The 17,767-nt window shown below is 40.5% G+C and overlaps 1 protein-coding gene across 1 annotated transcript; it reads left to right on the forward strand.

Moving 5' to 3' along the window:
• Window positions 1-780: 780 nt before the first annotated feature.
• Window positions 781-3,022, forward strand: LOC128527074 (chymotrypsin-like protease CTRL-1). The gene is made up of 7 exons (XM_053499360.1): window positions 781-829; window positions 1,011-1,031; window positions 1,146-1,314; window positions 1,401-1,669; window positions 2,175-2,323; window positions 2,418-2,593; window positions 2,713-3,022. The coding sequence occupies exons 1-7, from the start codon at window positions 781-783 to the stop codon at window positions 2,717-2,719; spliced, it is 840 nt and encodes a 279-aa protein (XP_053355335.1). The 3' UTR covers window positions 2,720-3,022.
• Window positions 3,023-17,767: the final 14,745 nt, after the last annotated feature.

Genomic DNA, 17,767 nt, shown 5'->3' on the forward strand with positions numbered 1-17,767 from the left:
AAGACGATCTCTCGCAAACTCTCACCCAGATTCATCTGACCTTTTACCATAATTAAGATCATCAATCCCTCTTCTGTAAGAATAGCTTTACCTTCCACCATGCATCGCATCAACCCAACTTTTCACATATCCCAAATCAAATGTCTGATTCCCAATCCGCTATATTTTTCTAGGATTCATGTGTATTTTGACCAAGTGTTTTGTTTAACGGTTTTCGCTTATCGCTCTTCGCCTTCGGATTTGTTGGACCTGATATCTGCTTCACGGACACCGATTCACGCTTCGCCCCTCGACTTTGCTATCGTCTCCCGATGTTCTGTTTATTACTTCCGGATTCCACACACTTCGAGACACCAACAGGTGAAACGACTCTGCTCTTCCCCTTATCTCTGTCTGTGTTCTGATTTTGTTTAGTTCTACAAAAGAACGTACATCCTGAACTTGACTATCTGCTTTGGGCATTAGGACCACAGAGTAAGGCCATTCACTGAGGACCAAATAGTTTTTTCCATACCAAGCTTTTGATTACTACTTTACTATTGGAAAAATAAAATGGATTGTATGCTTTTTTTCTTTTTGACCTGGAATGTAATTTGACAGGATTATATAATTGGTACAGTAATATGGTTATTTCCTGAGAGCATTCTAGTCACGCAACAGGTTTGACTAATACCATTGGTAGTTGCACCAGTGCTGGGTAGATATAAGAGAGAGAGAGCGTTGGGAGAGGACAACTACACCTGTTTACTTCCACAGATAAAGACAGGCCTGAAAGCAAATATGCTGAAATTTCAGTGTGTGATTGTGGTTCTGGTCTTGTACTTGGAAGGTAAGGTATTTGAGTATTCAGCAGTATATAAAATAACACTTGATCCAGTTTGTCCTTTTACTTATTGTTACATATTGTTGTATTTTATTTTATAATATTGCACACTAATTAATAATTGCATATCTCCGGTGTAAAGTCTGAATATTGTATTTTTTTAAACATGTTCTTTTTCTCATTTCAGGTTGCTTTTCACAGCTCAATGGTAGGTACTTAATTCCTGCCAGGCAAAAAATTTTCTTTGTTCTGCTCAGCTAGATTGAGATAAAAGTTAACAATGGCGTTTAAATCTTTGATTTTTATCTTTCTTTTTCCTCAGTTTGTGGTCAGGCACCTTTTAACAGCCGTATTGTGGGTGGACAGAATGCCACAGTTGGGGCCTGGCCATGGCAAGTTAGTTTACAGAGTCCCGCTTACGGCGGTCATTTCTGTGGTGGATCCCTCATCAACGACAAGTATATTCTGACAGCAGCACATTGTATTAACAGGTCAGTTTGTTTGAAAGCTTTCCAGAGGGGAAAAAATATATATATATACAGTATAAACATGTATCTTTCGTTCTTTATCCTTTCAGCATTTCCATGTCTGGCCTGACTGTGCATTTGGGAAAACAGACTCTGTCTGGCTCTAATCCCAATCAAATTGTAAGAGGTGTTACAAAAGTGGTCATTCACCCTGACTACAACAGTGCAACCCTTAACAACGACATTGCGCTTCTCCTTCTGAACTCCTCGGTACCCTTCAACAGCTACATCACTCCAGTGTGTCTGGCCGGGCAAGGCAGCACATTTTCAGCTGACACCAACTGCTGGATCACAGGCTGGGGGAACACTGCTAGTGGAGGTAAAATACACACACACACACACACACACACACACACACACACACACACACACACACACACACAGGGGTGTCTGTGGATCACACAACTGAATATACTCATATTTATTAGGCAAATTTCAACCACAGAGGTGTTTTACTGTATTTGCAGCATCATATACATGTTCCAGGAGAAGTAAAGATGCTGTCAAAAGACAGCAATTAGTGTAAAGTAATTACAGCTATTTTGGGACATACTGCCAGGCATTCCTTTATCTTCTGACTCACAAAGCTAGGCACTAGGCAGAGATAAAGGCTTGTGAATGGCTGTGTATGTGCTTTTCATTTCATTCTATGAATCATATCTATTATATATGTATATATAATTGTAAATACATATCTGTTGTCTATTATGTAACTATCCTTGCAACTGCATGTTTGAGATCTGTCTGAAATGAGGGTATAAATGGTGTTTTAATAAATACCTTTTAGAAATATGTTAATATTTATGTGTGTTTTGTGTGTGTAGTGCAACTGTCATCTCCTGGTGTGCTGCAGGAGGCTATGGTGCCCACTGTGGACACAAATGTTTGTAATTTGCTACTGGGATTTGGATCCATTACCCCAAACATGGTCTGTGCTGGATATTTACAAAAAGGAGGCACGGACACCTGCCAGGTAACACAGATAAATATGAATACGTTTTTAAATTATACAACTTAGTTGTATTATTAACAAACATAAAACAAATGATTTTTTTTTTATTGTAAAGGGCGATTCTGGAGGTCCCTTGGTGATTAAGCAAGGTGCAGCCTGGATTCAGACCGGTATCACCAGCTGGGGTATAGACTGTGCTCTGCCCTACAAACCTGGTGTGTACACCCTGGTGTCCCAGTACCAATCCTGGATTTCTACCATCATCATACAAAATACACCTGGATTTGTCATGTAAGAGATTATTTTCTCATGATATATAAAAATATAATCAAAATATTCTCACGACCTGAGTCATTGACTGATAGTGAGTCACTAAATCTTTGTTAAAATGTGTTCTTGTGTCTTGCCAGGTTCTAACAAAGTGGGTTAACCTGTTGCAGTACTTATGGATCAGCGAGAATTAAAGCATTGATGCCACACAATCTGTATATGTTTTAATGTACAATTTTGTATTTTTTTTTACTGGGAAAAATATAGCAAAGTTTTTTTACATAGTTATTGTTATCACCTTTGATGTAGTAATGGCACATTGTGATAAATATCTTGTATGTACTGAAGATTACATATTTTAATGTAATCACATTGATTATCTACTTACATAATTAAACAGCAAGCACCTAAATAAACCCCATGTTTGTCATCATTTCATGTGGATTAAATATGTAGAAAACATTTTACACAACATAAACATTCTGCTGAAGTAAATATAAAAATATAGTCACTTTTTCATAGTCTCTCGAAAATATCTCAGATTATTACCTCATCTTTTTAAACAATATTTTATGCACACCACACACACACACACACACACACACACAGATCATTATATAATGTGAACTTCTACTTATTTGGCCAAATTAATCTCACAAGGTTGTCTATAACAAAATGTACACCAGCCTATATTATTATTAGGACCCAAGCACTATAGGGTGCGCAAGGGTACCCTCTTGTTTTCCTAAGGATTATTAATTTATTTTTTTCAATACTTTTGGGCCTTTTGGGTGTCTTAAAATGCTACATTTTGATATACAGTAAAACCTTGGATAACGCGTCAAAACCAAATTAAATTTTCCCATAATAAATAATAGAGACTCAAATTATTCGTTCCACAGCCCCCAAAAAATAAATACATAAAAATAATTAACACAAAATATTAAAAGAATAAAACAAATTAACCTGCACTTTACCTTTAAAAAAAAGGAAAGACAGATAAGTGTTTCCGGTTGTGCACCAGGGGCTGTGTGTATGTGTGTGTGAATCAAAAGTAAGCTCCGCTCTCCCCCTTTTTGTCCTACACAGTTACCCTTCCTCCACTCTTTTCACACACGAGCACACACACAACGGAAACACTGTTTGATCAAAAAAGTAATCTCTTTAATGACCCTTGATTGAGTTCAAGTTCAAGTAGGCTTTATTGTCACTTCAACCAAAAAACAGTTAGTACACAGTGAAACGAAACAACGTTCCTCCAGGACCAAGGTGCTACATACAACATAAACTAACAACATAAATTAACAGAAAAACTAAACTAGCTAACTAAGAGGCCTAATTAGCTGACTAGCAGAGACAAGACAGATTGACCTAACACAGTGTCCCATGATGCGTGCGCACACAGACACGAAGAGAAAGCTGAAAATGAGAGTGAAAATGGATCTTTAACCTCTCTAATGAGACTTGCTTTTGCTTTACATGGGCGCTGTACACACACGCATGCAAACACAAAATAAAATATGTTTTACATACACACAGACACGTGGTTACAGGATTATACAGTAGTAAACAGTACACATGTGCATGGATGTTGATTATACCAGTAAGAGACGAGCACTAAGACCCAGCAGGGGAGATGATTACCCATAATTTCACAGCACAAGAGAGAGAAAAACTGTTGGCTCAGTTGTGATCACGTGACGCTTAGCGTTAAAACAAGAAGCGCATGCGTGAACATGATACTCCGTACTCGTAAACCAAGATTTGTTCGTTTTTCAAGTCAAAACTTATTAAAAATCTTTGCTCGTACTGCGGAACACTCGCAACCAAACTCGAAGGTTTCACTGTATTCCTCGTAGGGAATTTATGCGATCACCACTAAACCGGGGCGATGTGTTCTAAAGACATTACGATGCAAAATTGCAGAGGGATTTTTTTCATATCTCAAATGAGTCAGCCATGATAATGTCTTAAACTTACACTAAAATTATTAATAACTTTCTGTCTGGCATTATATTGAGTGACATTATATTTAGTGTCACGTTCAGTGACATCATATTCAGTTACATCACATTCATAACATCATTATCTTCTAGCATCTGCGGCCGATTCTACATACACATCACAAATGTGAACTCACACACACACCTCTGTCATGACACACACACACACACATGCACAAACACATGTATATCACACACACCTTACAAATGTTAACACTTTCACACTTACACAGATGCACGCACACACGCACACACACACACACACACACACACACACACACACACACACACACACACCTCTCTCTCTTACTCGCACACACACTAACCCTCACACACACACACCTCTCTCTCTTACTCTCTCTCTCACACACACACACACACACACACACACACACACTAATGCATTAAACAAATGTTTAGGGCCCAAATTGACATTAGCCCTGTATATTGTGTGATGTGTACAAGTTGTGCGGTGCAACCAGGTGGCGATGGCTTTTTCGATTTTTGGCTTAAATCCTAATTGTGATTCTTATAGCACAATTTTTAAAACTATTAATACTTATAGCAAAACCACTCACTGAGTTTGCAAAACTAAAAGCACAAACACTGCTTTGCACTTAGTTTGCAATTTTGTAACACACACTTTGCAAAACTGTAGGCACAATTCACTGCACAATAATCTTTTTGCAGAACTTTAAACACAACTCACTGCTTACACTCAATTACCAAATTTCCAACACACTCCTAGCAAAATTATACACATGTATGGCTATCATTAACACTATTTTGCCAACTGTCTGGCACACTTTCACATGTAAAAACTGTTTTAGATAATTAGTTCACTTTGCAATTAGCCTAAGCACTATAAATAAGCCACAGGTAAGCTGTCTATGTGGACTACAATGGAAGGAGCAGTAGGAGTGAGAAGAGTGAGAATCAGAGGAGGCCGAGGGACTGGACGTGGAGGTAAAGAAGTTGGAGGAAGAGGACGTGAGGGTGACGAAGTGAGAGGGTTAGAGGAAGTTAGAGGGAGAGGACAAGGAGGAGCAAGAAGAGGACGAGGAGGGGAAAGAGGAAGGGTAAGAAGAGTAAGAAATAGAATAACTGATGACATCAGAGCTACAATAGTGGTCCATGTCATCAACCATGGGATGACCCTGAGGGAAGCTGGCCAACGGGTTCAGCCTAATTTGAGCCGCTACACTGTGGCAAGCATCATTAGGACATTTCGAAATGAGAATCGGTAAGTCATTTATAGCACTTTTGCATGTATGGCACTGTTGTGTTTCTCTAATGAGAAACACAACAGTACCATACATGCAAAAATACTGAAATTGTTACAGAATTGCTAGACGTCCAGATGTTGGGGGCAGAAGAAGAATGTTTACTCCAGAGCAAGAGATCCATATAGTGAACATGGTGATTGCCAATAATGCAATAAGACTGCGCAAAATACAGCAGCGCATATACACAGTGCAATATACACAGTGCAAGAATATACACAGTGCAAGCATTTCTGCACTAAGTCGGGTACTTGCGCGCCACAGAATAAGAATGAAGCAAATTTACAGAGTTCCTTTCGAGAGAAACACAGAACGTGTAAAGCAACTGCGATATGACTATGTGCAGGTAAGCTATAGTGTCATTGGTTCTGAATTTGGAAGTGCCTACTGTAGTGCTGTGGATGGGCCTGATGTGTTGCATTTGTTTTGTCTTGTCCAAAGAGTGATGGAACTAGAAGCAGATGCCATGGGACATGAGCTACTTTTTGTAGATGAGGCCGGTTTTAACGTCAGTAAAACCAGGAGACGTGGCAGGATTGTGTGCTTAGTAGATTATGGCTTGTGTGTACTGTTTGATACGAAAACACCATTTTTACGAAGGTGTGAAGAGTTAATCTAGCTGTGTTCGCTTTTGCAAGAGAACTACAATGTTTTAATAATTGGGTGAAAGGTTTTCTTATGTGTGTGTAGAGTTTTGCAAAAATAGTTACAAAAAATGTGCTTAAGCAATTAGAAAAAACTGTAACACACTCAAATAACACAGGCACAGGGTGCTTGAGCCCAGCATCGTTGCTTGCAACTATGCACAGATTCCTTAGTATTTACAGATTATTATTATTATTATTATTATTATTATTATTGTGAAAATCTTACCTACTGACAGTTCACGAACATGTTGTCATGAACTTTTTGCTTCTGAATCATAATTTCATGTGTGGCCTACTTCTTCATAGCAGATTCTTCTAGTCTTAAGCTTTACTTATTGACACAGTGACACATTTATAATTTTCTACTGATATATTCAGGTATGAATATAACCATAAATCAAGAGTTTTGGATTAGCAGGCTATTTGTTAAGTTTAGGTGTTTTTATGCGGACTCAATAATCTGATGGTAAAAACAGATTCAAAACAGCTGGAAACAGTTGTTTATTGTGGACATCTTTTTAAATCACGTTTCCACTCTTCCAGTTCATCTGAGCATAACAAGCAGTGATTACACAAATCAGCAATTGGTTTTAAAACGTTTAAATATAATACTTGACTGAAAGTAAATTACAGTTTTTGCCTATTGCTTACACACTAAAAGTGAATGCTTACACCAAAGCCTCAATACCTAAACTTCTAGGATCTTATCTTAAACACAGTGTAACAATAGCTTAAACACATTTTCAACTTTGCACTTTGTTTACAATTCTGTAACACACTTATTGCGAAACACTACACACGTTTTCTTACATTAGACACTTTGTTCAAAAACTAAATCACCTGTTATCATTGGGAAAACACTCTGTTCAAAAAGCAAAACTCATCTGGCAATTGTACACACTTAGATACACACCTGAAATCACTTTCACAGAAAACAGAACACCAATCTGTCTGAGCCTTAGCACTACAAATAGACCTCAGGTGAGACATTTAGAAAACTTTGCAAGCATGAAGGCAATGAGAGTGAGAGGAAGAGGAGGACAAAGACAGAGAGGAGTCGGACGTGGAAGAGGACGAGGACAAAGACGAGGACCAGTGCGGAGACGTGTGTCAGATGACATCAGGGCTACTCTGGTGGACCACGTGATCAATCATGGCCTGTCCATGAGGGAGGCTGGGCAAAGAGTCCACCCTAATCTCAGTCGCTACACAGTAGCATCGATAATAAGGACATTTCGACTGGAGAACAGGTATATCTTCAAGTTTCTACTCCAGACTGTACCTACTGTATGTGTCACATGATTCTGTATCATATTACAGTATTACTGTACTAACTGTACTACATAAATGTACTAAATGGGTAGAAATACCATTGTGATGTTACAGTACTGTGTACAGTTGTGAAAAAAAAGTACAGAAAGTACATTATGTGAAAAAGAACCTAACCAATGACATCTTGTGGTGGCATTTTCAACAGAATGGTTAGACGACCGCCTCAAGGTGGGAGGAAACGGCTCTTCACTGAACAACAAGAGCTTGCCATCATTGAAATGGTGCGAGAAAATAATGCAATCCGACTTCGTGAGTTGCAACAACGCATAATTGCTGAGAGAAATGTATTCAGCAATATCAACAGGGTCAGCACTTCTACACTAAGTCGCATCCTACAGAAACATAGCTTCAGAATGAAGCAGCTGTATAGGGTGCCATTTGAGAGAAACAGTGTCAGGGTCAAGGATCTGTGCCATGATTATGTGCAGGTATGTGTCACTTTACTTTACATACTATATGTTGTGATGTGGGAATGAGGGTTTATGCTGCCTCCTGCCCTGCCTGCAGCTTGTAGTTTTTGTCTATAGTGACCCAACCCAGCCCCTACTTGTGTGAAAATATATACAATATGTTTTTTTACAGTAGTAACACTATTCCATATTTTCTGTTACAGACAGTTCTGGATTTTGATGCCGCCGAACTGCCACAGGAGTTCATCTACGTGGATGAGGCAGGCTTCAATCTGGCCAAAACCAGGCGTCGGGGCCGTAAAATAGTTGAACAAAGGGCTGTTGTAAATGTCCCTGGGCAGCGTGGGGGTAATATCACCATGTGTGCTGCAATTAGTGTCCAAGGAGTCCTGCATCACCATGCCACTCTAGGTCCCTACAATACAGGACAGATCATTGCATTTCTAGATGCACTACATGCAGTTGTGCAGGACAGACCAGAGCAGTCCAGGTTTCAAACTTGGTGAAACTTGTTCTTTCCTGACATCACACAGATGCTGAATTGAATTGCTGTCTGGAGAATTCGGAGGTCAAGTTAACACCTCAAATTCTAAACCTCAACCTCTTTAACAGTTTAAAAGTAGACCCAAGACGCATCTCAAGATGCATCTCTTTAATCTGGCATACACGTAATTCATCCGATAACCTCATAATCCAGTACATCTATCCTGAATGGCAACTATGCTAATTCTTTTCATTTGTTATTTTTCTACCAATCCCAAGGCATCTAGAAATTGTGCCAGCTTCAGTAGACCTAAGCCAACCTTGCGAGTATCCTTGGGTATCCAGAGAAGGACCAGCTCCAGCTGGATTTAGCTTCATGATGGTTTAGAGCTACACATACTGCTCCTGAGCTCCAGTGATTCAGACCCCATCTGCCCTCTGCACCTGCTGACTCGCTCCCTGGTACAGTATAATGATCACGCGCGCATTTTAAAACCGACTGCTCGGAAATTAGAACGTAAATGGCGTCAAACTAAATTGCTAGTATTTTAAATAGCATGGAAGGAGAGCATCCTGAACTATAGGAAAGCTTTTAGTGTAGCTAGATCAACATATCTCTCCACTCTTATAGAAAATAACAAAAATAATTCTAGATTTTTATTTAATGCTGTAGCCAAATTAACCAGAAATAAGACCACTGCAGAAATCTCCACAACAACATCATGCAATAGTGAGGACTTCATGAACTTTTTTAATAATAAAATTGTAAATATTAGGCATAAAATTGAGGTTTTGAAACCGAACAATGTAATTGATGCAGATGTTAATCTAGCCATGTCAGATCAGAACCTAGAATACTTTACTCCCCTTGAAGAGAATGAACTAATTTCACTCATCTCTTCTGGAAATTCATCAACCTGTATATTAGATCCTGTACCGACACATTTTCTTAAACAGATAGTACCAGCAATAACAGAACCCCTGTTGAGAATAATTAATTCTTTACTCAGCATTGGTTATGTTCCAAAATCTTTTAAATTAGCAGTTATCAAACCAATAATTAAGAAACCTGACCTCGACCCCTGTCAGCTGTCCAGTTACAGGCCAATATCAAACCTCCCCTTTATCTCTAAGATTCTGGAAAAGATAGTAGCGGAGCAGCTATGCTCATATCTACATAGAAATGGCATACATGAACTGTATCAGTTAGGATTTAGGCCTCATCACAGTACAGAGACAGCACTCGTTAAAGTAATAAATGACATCCTATTGGCCTCTGATCAGGGTTGTGTAACTATGCTTGTATTACTCGACCTCAGTGCAGCTTTTGACACCGTTGATCACGCTATTCTTCTTCACAGATTAGAAAATGTAGGAGGAAATTAAGGGTACGGCCCTCTCCCGGCTCAGATCCTATCTGACCCATCGTTATCAGTATGTAGACTTAAATGGTGATTATTCTGCATGTTCTCTAGTGGAGACTGGCGTTCCACAGGGTTCAGTTTTAGGTCCACTGCTTTTTTCCCTTTACAGGCTTCCTCTGGGCAACATAATCCGTAAGCATGGTATTAGTTTTTATTGTTATGCTGACGATACACAGTTATATGTCTCAGCAAAACCTGATGAGAAAAAACAGCTTACTAAAATTGAGCAATGTGTGCAGGACATAAGAAATTGGATGCTAATTAACTTCCTTCTGCTAAATCCGGATGAGACAGAAGTTCTAGTCATAAGACCGTATACAGCTAGGAGTAAAATTTTAGATCACACCATAACTTTAGATGGCCTTTCTGTTCCATCAAATGCAACAGTGAAAGACCTTGGTGTGATTATTGATTCCAGCCTTTTATTTGAAGCTCATGTAGATAATATTACCAGGATAGCATTCTTCCACCTCAAAAATATTGCCAGGATAAGAAATTTATTGTCGCTAAACGATGCAGAAAAACTAGTTCATGCTTTTATCACCTCTAGGTTGGACTATTGTAATGCCTTACTGTCTGGTTTTTCAGCTAGATGCATAAAAACTGCTAGTCCAGAACGCAGCAGCGAGAGTCCTCACTAGAACCAAAAGATACGAGCACATCACCCCTATCTTATTTTCACTGCATTGGCTTCCTGTGAAATTTCGCATTGATTTTAAAATACTACTCTTGACATATAAAGCGTTAAATGGTCTCGCGCCGCAGTACCTGAGCGAACTGCTAGTGTCTTACGATCCGCCACGCCTACTTCGATCAAAGTATGCAGGCTGCTTGTCAGTACCGCGTATTATGAAAAATACAGCTGGGGGCAGAGCTTTTTCTTACCAAGACCCAAAATTATGGAATAATCTTCCAAATAGTGTTTGGGACTCAGACACAGTCTCAGTGTTTAAGTCCAGGCTAAAAACCTATTTATTTAGCCAAGCATTTTTATAAATAGATTTGCCATAGGTAAAGGAGCAGATCTGGGGGACTCATGGACATAGAGTATTATGGTGAACTGGTATGTTTGGATGCTGTCTTCCTCACTCTCATTGATCACTCAGGTTTGCTGATGGTGAAGTGATTGTTTGCTTTACATCTCAGGAAGCCCTCATGTTTGTGTTTCCTTCTGGCTCTCCCTTTTAGTTATGCTGTCATAGTTAGTCCTGCCGGAGTCTCTGCTTGTACTCTACAGTTAATATACATTTACATTATACATTGTGTGACTGTGACCATACCTAACTGCCATCTCTCCTCTTCTTCTCTTCCCCCCCCTCTTTTTCTTTCCTCTCTCCACCTGTCTCCCCCTTACACTCTTTCTCTCTCTCTGTCGAGCTACACATGTCATTCCCGAGCTGCCAGTGATCCAGACTCCCTCTGCCCTCCGGACCTGTCTGACCCATCCTGGTGCCCCACTTCTGGCTAAAGATCTCGTCACATGGATGCCCATGCACATGTGTGTCTCTCTGGGTGTCTGGTGTCTGGGGATGATTCTCTCTACCTAGAAAATGGTTCTGGCCTTGACTGGTGTTGGCAACTGTTTCTCTGGGGACTTGACAGTTCGATAGTTCAGGACTGGACAAGTCTACCTGGGTCTTCAATAACTACCTGGCCTCCATATTAACATCAATTAACATCAGCTATTATAGCTGAACTGCCTCCCACCCTACACACTGTATAAATGCAGATCATTTACTGCTTTCTGTTTCACCCAAATAAGGATGGTGTAAGGATTTTTTGAATTTTGGTAGACCTCCTTGTCTACTCAGTGCTCAGCCTGTATTCTGCTTGTCCCGCCTGGTACCAGGGAACCCCTCAATAAAAACACACAAGTCAGTGCTCAGTGAGACGTTCAAAGTTTATTGTGGGAGACAGGAGTATATATACGCACACACACAAAGAACCAAAGAAAAGGTGGATGCAGAAGTGTTTACATCCAGTCTGGAATGCTTTTAAAAGATAAGGTAAGGAAGAACATAAATTTAGGAGTAGCTCTGCATTTACGAGCATTTAACAGTTTTACGACCTTTAACATGAACTACCATAGAATGTGTTTATTGAAAGTGCAGCTTGTGTCGTGAGAAAAGGAAGAAAATCACTCTGTTCTCATGTACACAGAATATAATGAAACACACTAAAAATCAAATATTCCCTAACAATTCCCCCCTTTTATTCATAAGAAATATCGTTGAATAAAACTCAGAGCTTTCAAGAAGTCGCCGGCGGATAATAGGTCATCGGACGCGGCGCAGGAACATAACCTGAAACATACTTATACAAAAGATTTTGCACACAGCGAAAAATGCATAGACCTAAAAGACACAACAACAATAAAATAAACAAAACCGGTATGACAAGGGAGAGATAAGGAGCCCATTGACCAAACAAAGTATACCAAACTCCCCAGCCTACTTGACCCTTTTCATCATCCTTTAACTGAGAAGCAACCTCGCGCATCTTTTCCAAAGCAGTAGAAATCTTTCCATGTTCATCATCATTAGCTGGAATGTATGTACAACAACTATCACCTACCATAGCACAAACACCCCCCTTCTCTGCGAGGATTAAATCGAGAGCCATTCTATTCTGTACCGTGGTCAGTCGAAGAGCAGTTAATTCCCCTTTAATACTTTCTACAGCAATATTAGTGGCATTAACAAAAGTAGTTAACCTGTAATGTCTTACCTCAATCTGATTCCATAACTGAGTCACACCATACTGAGGGAAAAAAGCATGCCAAAATTTAACTGCCTTAATCTGTAACTGATAATCAGGGGGAGGGAATGGATCACTATCTCGCTTAAGGCGAGCATGATGTTGGGTTCCACGTGGGTTTCGTGTGACCAGTGTAAAAGAGCCTCTAAATTGAGAAGGGGCACAAATTCCAGCCCAGTTAGCAGGGAGGAAAATGTAAACAGCCTTATCACAAATCCAATACCAATCTGAATAGTGATTAATGGTCCCACGTGGGCCAGGGTGGATTACTGAGCAATTACCTTCAGGATAAGAACGATCTGGAGAATAGGGAAAATATGCTTCACTACACATATCTAGATGCGTGTTTCCAAGAAATACAGAGCCATTTCCTATAAAGCAGTAAGAAAATTTAAAATTGGTCAAAGTGAAGACCTGGAAAGCAGTGACGAGAGCTCTTTTCCTCGTGCTGAAGCGGAGGAGGCTAATATCTAAAGCGGTAAGTGAATAGTCACAAGGGTTTGAGAAATTATTATCATAGTGCATCAGTCTGCACCACCAGTCAGACCCTGTTTGATTCAAAAATAAGCTATGTGTTAGGTTAGAGTTAATATACTGAGTACCATTTCGACAGTAGGAACTAATACAAACTCGTGCAGCTACTAAGAGAGCTGATTCATTACCAGGTAGGGGTCTCAGTGACGTCTGTCCTACAGCGGAAGGGAAATGTTGGCACACATAGCAAGACTCATTGGTATATTGCTTAGCGGTCCAATTAGCGAATCGCCAAAAATCATTATCATGTGGAATGAGATTGCACTAACTACTAGTGGTGAACTATTGCCTTTCTTGACGATACAGTGCTCAGAGTGCGAGCACGCCTAATCTGCACTCGTCCCACCTTACGAGGCGCTAAGACACCACCAGAAATGCTACACTAATAGCAGAAGTAAAGTCGTTCAGTGGCAACCCCAGACGATCCCTCTGTGTCACGTCACTCTCTCTATGTCACATTACGGGTTGGGCATCACTGCAGCACGTCTTTAGTCTAGGAAACAAAAATCACAGAGACAGAAAGATAATAATACACACGCATTTATTCATCCTTTGTTCTCACGCCGACAGGACATCTCTTCAGCCTAGTAGCATGGATCCACTGTGGAAAAAGATCAGTTAAGACAGCAGTACGAGTAATTGCGATTATTTCTGCTGGTCCATTATATTTACAATCTCCCAGTTTTCTGGGGGTCAAAGATTTTACCAGAACAGTATCTCCCACATTAAAAGGATGTGTGGGTTTTGTTAAGGGTATTGGAGTCACATCAGCAATTTGTTCATAATGTTTAGTTAGAGTATCTATCAGAGCAGCAGAATATTCAGCAATATGTACATAAAGATCAGTTGTTCCTATCGTGAGTTTACCTTTTCTCCATGGCACGGGAAAGGGTCTGCCAAATATAATTTCATGTGGGGACATGTGCACGTCTTTTCTTGGTGTCATTCTTATTTCAGCTAGAACAGCAGGTAACAGATCAACCCAGTTTTTACTCCCCATGGTTTGCATTGCTTTAGTCAATTTTTCTTTCAGTGTCCTATTTGTTCTTTCTACTATACCTGATGACTGTGGATGATAAGGAATGTGAAAATACCAGGACAGTGAAAGATATTTACACAAATTCTGTGTTACCCGAGATGTAAAAGGTGTTCCTTTATTTGAGTGAATAGCATGAGGCACGACATAACAAGGTATTATTTCTTTCGCTAAGACTCGGGTCACCACTTTGCATTCTCATGAGCACACGGGAAAGCTTCCACCCACCTAGAAAACTTGTCGACCAAAACCAGAAGATGTTTGAATGTGCCACATGCAGGCATACGCGTAAAATCAATTTGCCACTCTGCAAACGGGGCAATAGGTAATGGAAGACTTCCGTGTTTACCTAAACCCTTTGTCACATTATTCTGAGCACACACCAAACATCTAGATATTAATGAATCAATTGTTCCAAGCATGTTGGCTATGCAAAAGAGTTTTTTCATATCTTCCCTAACCCCCCTTCGCGCGCGATGTGTAACACCGTGGAACTCGCGCACGAGGAACGGAAGACAATGAGATGGCAGGCACAAACGACCATCAGCACAATACCATAAACCATCAGAAGCAACGTAGGCACCTTGAGCTTGCCAAAAAGAGGAATCATTTGGCGTGGCTGAAGCTTGCAAAGACCATAAATCTACATCGGGAATCAAAGAGCTAGCAAGAAAGGATGTATTGATCAAATCAGAACCAGAGTCAGGAAAGAAAATCTGTTTTTGAGCTGCTTTTTAGCAATACAATCAGCTAGCGAATTACCTCGCACTTCCATAGAGTCACCAGAAGAATGACCCTTAGTTTTTACAATAGCGAGAGTACTAGGTAGATGGCATGCGACTATCAAATCCTGCACTAGAGAAGAATGAGAAATTGGCTTACCCTCAGCAGAACGAAAACCCCTGGATTGCCAGATGCAGCCAAAGTCGTGAGCGATACCAAAAGCGTAACGAGAATCAGTGTATATAGTAACATCTTTTCCCTCAGAAAGAACACACGCACGAGTTAGAGCAAAAAGTTCAGCCGCCTGAGCAGATGAAAAAGGGAGAGAGTAAGCTTCAATGGTTATATCTGGCAATGCACACACAGCATAACCACAGAGAAATTTCCCATCATACGGTTTTGAACAGGAACCATCTACAAACAGAGTGTCACCAGTTGGTAATGGAGTAGAAGACAGATCAGGGCGTATACTAGTGGAGTGAATGATCTCTGAACAGCAGTCATGATCTGTATCTACTAGCGTGTCGTCCTGTGCATTGATCAAGCGTGCCAGAGCATATCCAAGGGTGTCAAAAGAAGAGGTGGATTTTATCTTTAAGTTACTTGTAGAACAAAGGATAATCTCATACCCAGACCTTCTCTGAGCCGTCATATGTTGTGTTTGAAGGTTCTGTAGCACTTGTTTAACCTGATGTGGAGAATACAAAATTAAAGGATGAGAGAGAACAATCTTCTCAGCATCTTGTGCCATCACCGCACAGGCGGTCACAGCCCTGAGACAGGCAGGCAAACCTTGTGCCACAGCATCTAAAGTTTTCGATAAGAAAGCACATGGTCTCATGGATCGTTGTGTGAGATGGCTGTCCTGATGCGTTTATCATGAAATGAGCAGTCAGGAATCCACTGACGACATTAGTTGATCAGTCCCAGGAAAGCCATGAGAGCATGTTTAGTGCTGGGACGTTTAGTGTCGAGAATAACCTGGATTCGTTCTTTTGAGAGCCTTCTTTGGCCTTAGGAGAGGTTAAAACCCAGGTATTTTACAGTGTCTCTGCAAAACTGTAATTTAGTCTTGGATACCTTGAAACCCTTCTGTGCCAGGTGTTTCAGGAGACAAATGGTGGCTTCTTCGCAGACAGCAGGCGAAGCGGCGGACACCAGTAGATCATCCGCGTAAGATAGGACAACAGAATCAGTGGGGAGAGTTAGATCACCAAGTGCATCTCTTACTACAGCCGAAAAAACAGCCGGTGAGTCAACACAGCCCTGAGGAAGACGAGAACAGGTGAACTGACGCCCCCTATGGGTGAAAGCGAACCCTTGTGTAAATCTCCACGTACCATCAGGTTTTAAGACTGGGTTAACAGGTGTGTTATAAGAACTTACACATGGTTTAACAAGAGAGTGGATATTGTTTGATGTCCACAGGTTGCAAGTGTTTTAATTTAGCTTCATAAGGCACACAGTGAACTAACCCCACCTCATTCTTATGTTTAGCCCACAGACTGCTTGGCACACATTCAAGGGCAGCAGGAAGAGAGCTGTTCTGTGAAGAAAGGAAACAATTATTTACACGCATATTTGTAAGGTGGGAGAAAGAAACTGAATCAGGCACTTCAACAGTGAGTTTCGCACCAGAAAAAGTCATTGACATGTGTAGCCTGCTCATTAAATCACGACCTAACAGATTAAAAGGACAATCAGGCATGCAAACAAAACGATGAGGAAGATAAATTCCCTTATCTAAAGGACATGTTACAGTTAACTGAGCAGTAAAATAATTTCGTTGAACAACCCCTTCAATTCCCACAGAGCTGATACTTTTATTCGAGAGCGGCCCCTCGTAATCACGACCCAAAGACGACATTGTGGCTCCCGTATTAATCTAGAAAGAGAATACGGAACCATCTATACATAATTCTATAAAGGGCAACTCATTAACCTGAGGTGACTCGAAAGTACAAAGTAACATCGCGGGGCTGGAACTCCTACCTGCATCCCTGAGAAGGGATTGGGTCTATATTGCTGTTGTTGTAGTTGTTGTTGTACTCGCTGTGGTGGCTGCTGGGAAGGATTAGGTGAAAACACCTCATTAGCATCATTCAATTGATTATACGCATTTTGTCCACTACGTCCCTCATCTCGGGCCTTCGTGTGACATTCACGAGCCCAATGACCTTCTTTATAACAATAATAACAATAACCAGATCTACGGGGTACACTCTGACCCTGCAGACCTCCTCTACCTCTTCCACGGCCTCCTCTGCCTCCTCTCCCTTTTTTTTCCACCTCTGTATCCTTCACTTTCCACAAACATGCCACTTGTTTATTTTTTAAAATACCATCTTCTTCTAGTGTTCTCACACGCTCACCTAATTTTTTAATAGTCATTGTAGAACGATCTGACAATTGAAACTTTAAAATTTTCACGATTTCTGGTCGACAATTATTCAAGAAGGTGGTAAGGAAAAGTGGGTTAGGGTTTTCTTCAGGGAGGGGCATACCACCCAAAAGGGCCCAGGTCTCTTGAAACCGCTCAAGAAACCTGGATGTAGTCTCACTC

Source organism: Clarias gariepinus, chromosome 6 (genome assembly GCF_024256425.1).
Source record: "Clarias gariepinus isolate MV-2021 ecotype Netherlands chromosome 6, CGAR_prim_01v2, whole genome shotgun sequence".
Taxonomy (NCBI): Eukaryota; Metazoa; Chordata; class Actinopteri; order Siluriformes; family Clariidae; genus Clarias; species Clarias gariepinus.

Excerpts from the sequence above, each read along its gene's own strand:
- LOC128527074 (XM_053499360.1), top strand. The coding sequence starts at position 781 with ATGCTGAAATTTCAGTGTGTGATTGTGGTTCTGGTCTTGTACTTGGAA. Across the intron at positions 830-1,010 it reads TCTGGTCTTGTACTTGGAAG|GTTGCTTTTCACAGCTCAAT; the intron begins GTAAGGTATTTG and ends TTCTCATTTCAG. Across the intron at positions 1,315-1,400 it reads GCAGCACATTGTATTAACAG|CATTTCCATGTCTGGCCTGA; the intron begins GTCAGTTTGTTT and ends TTATCCTTTCAG.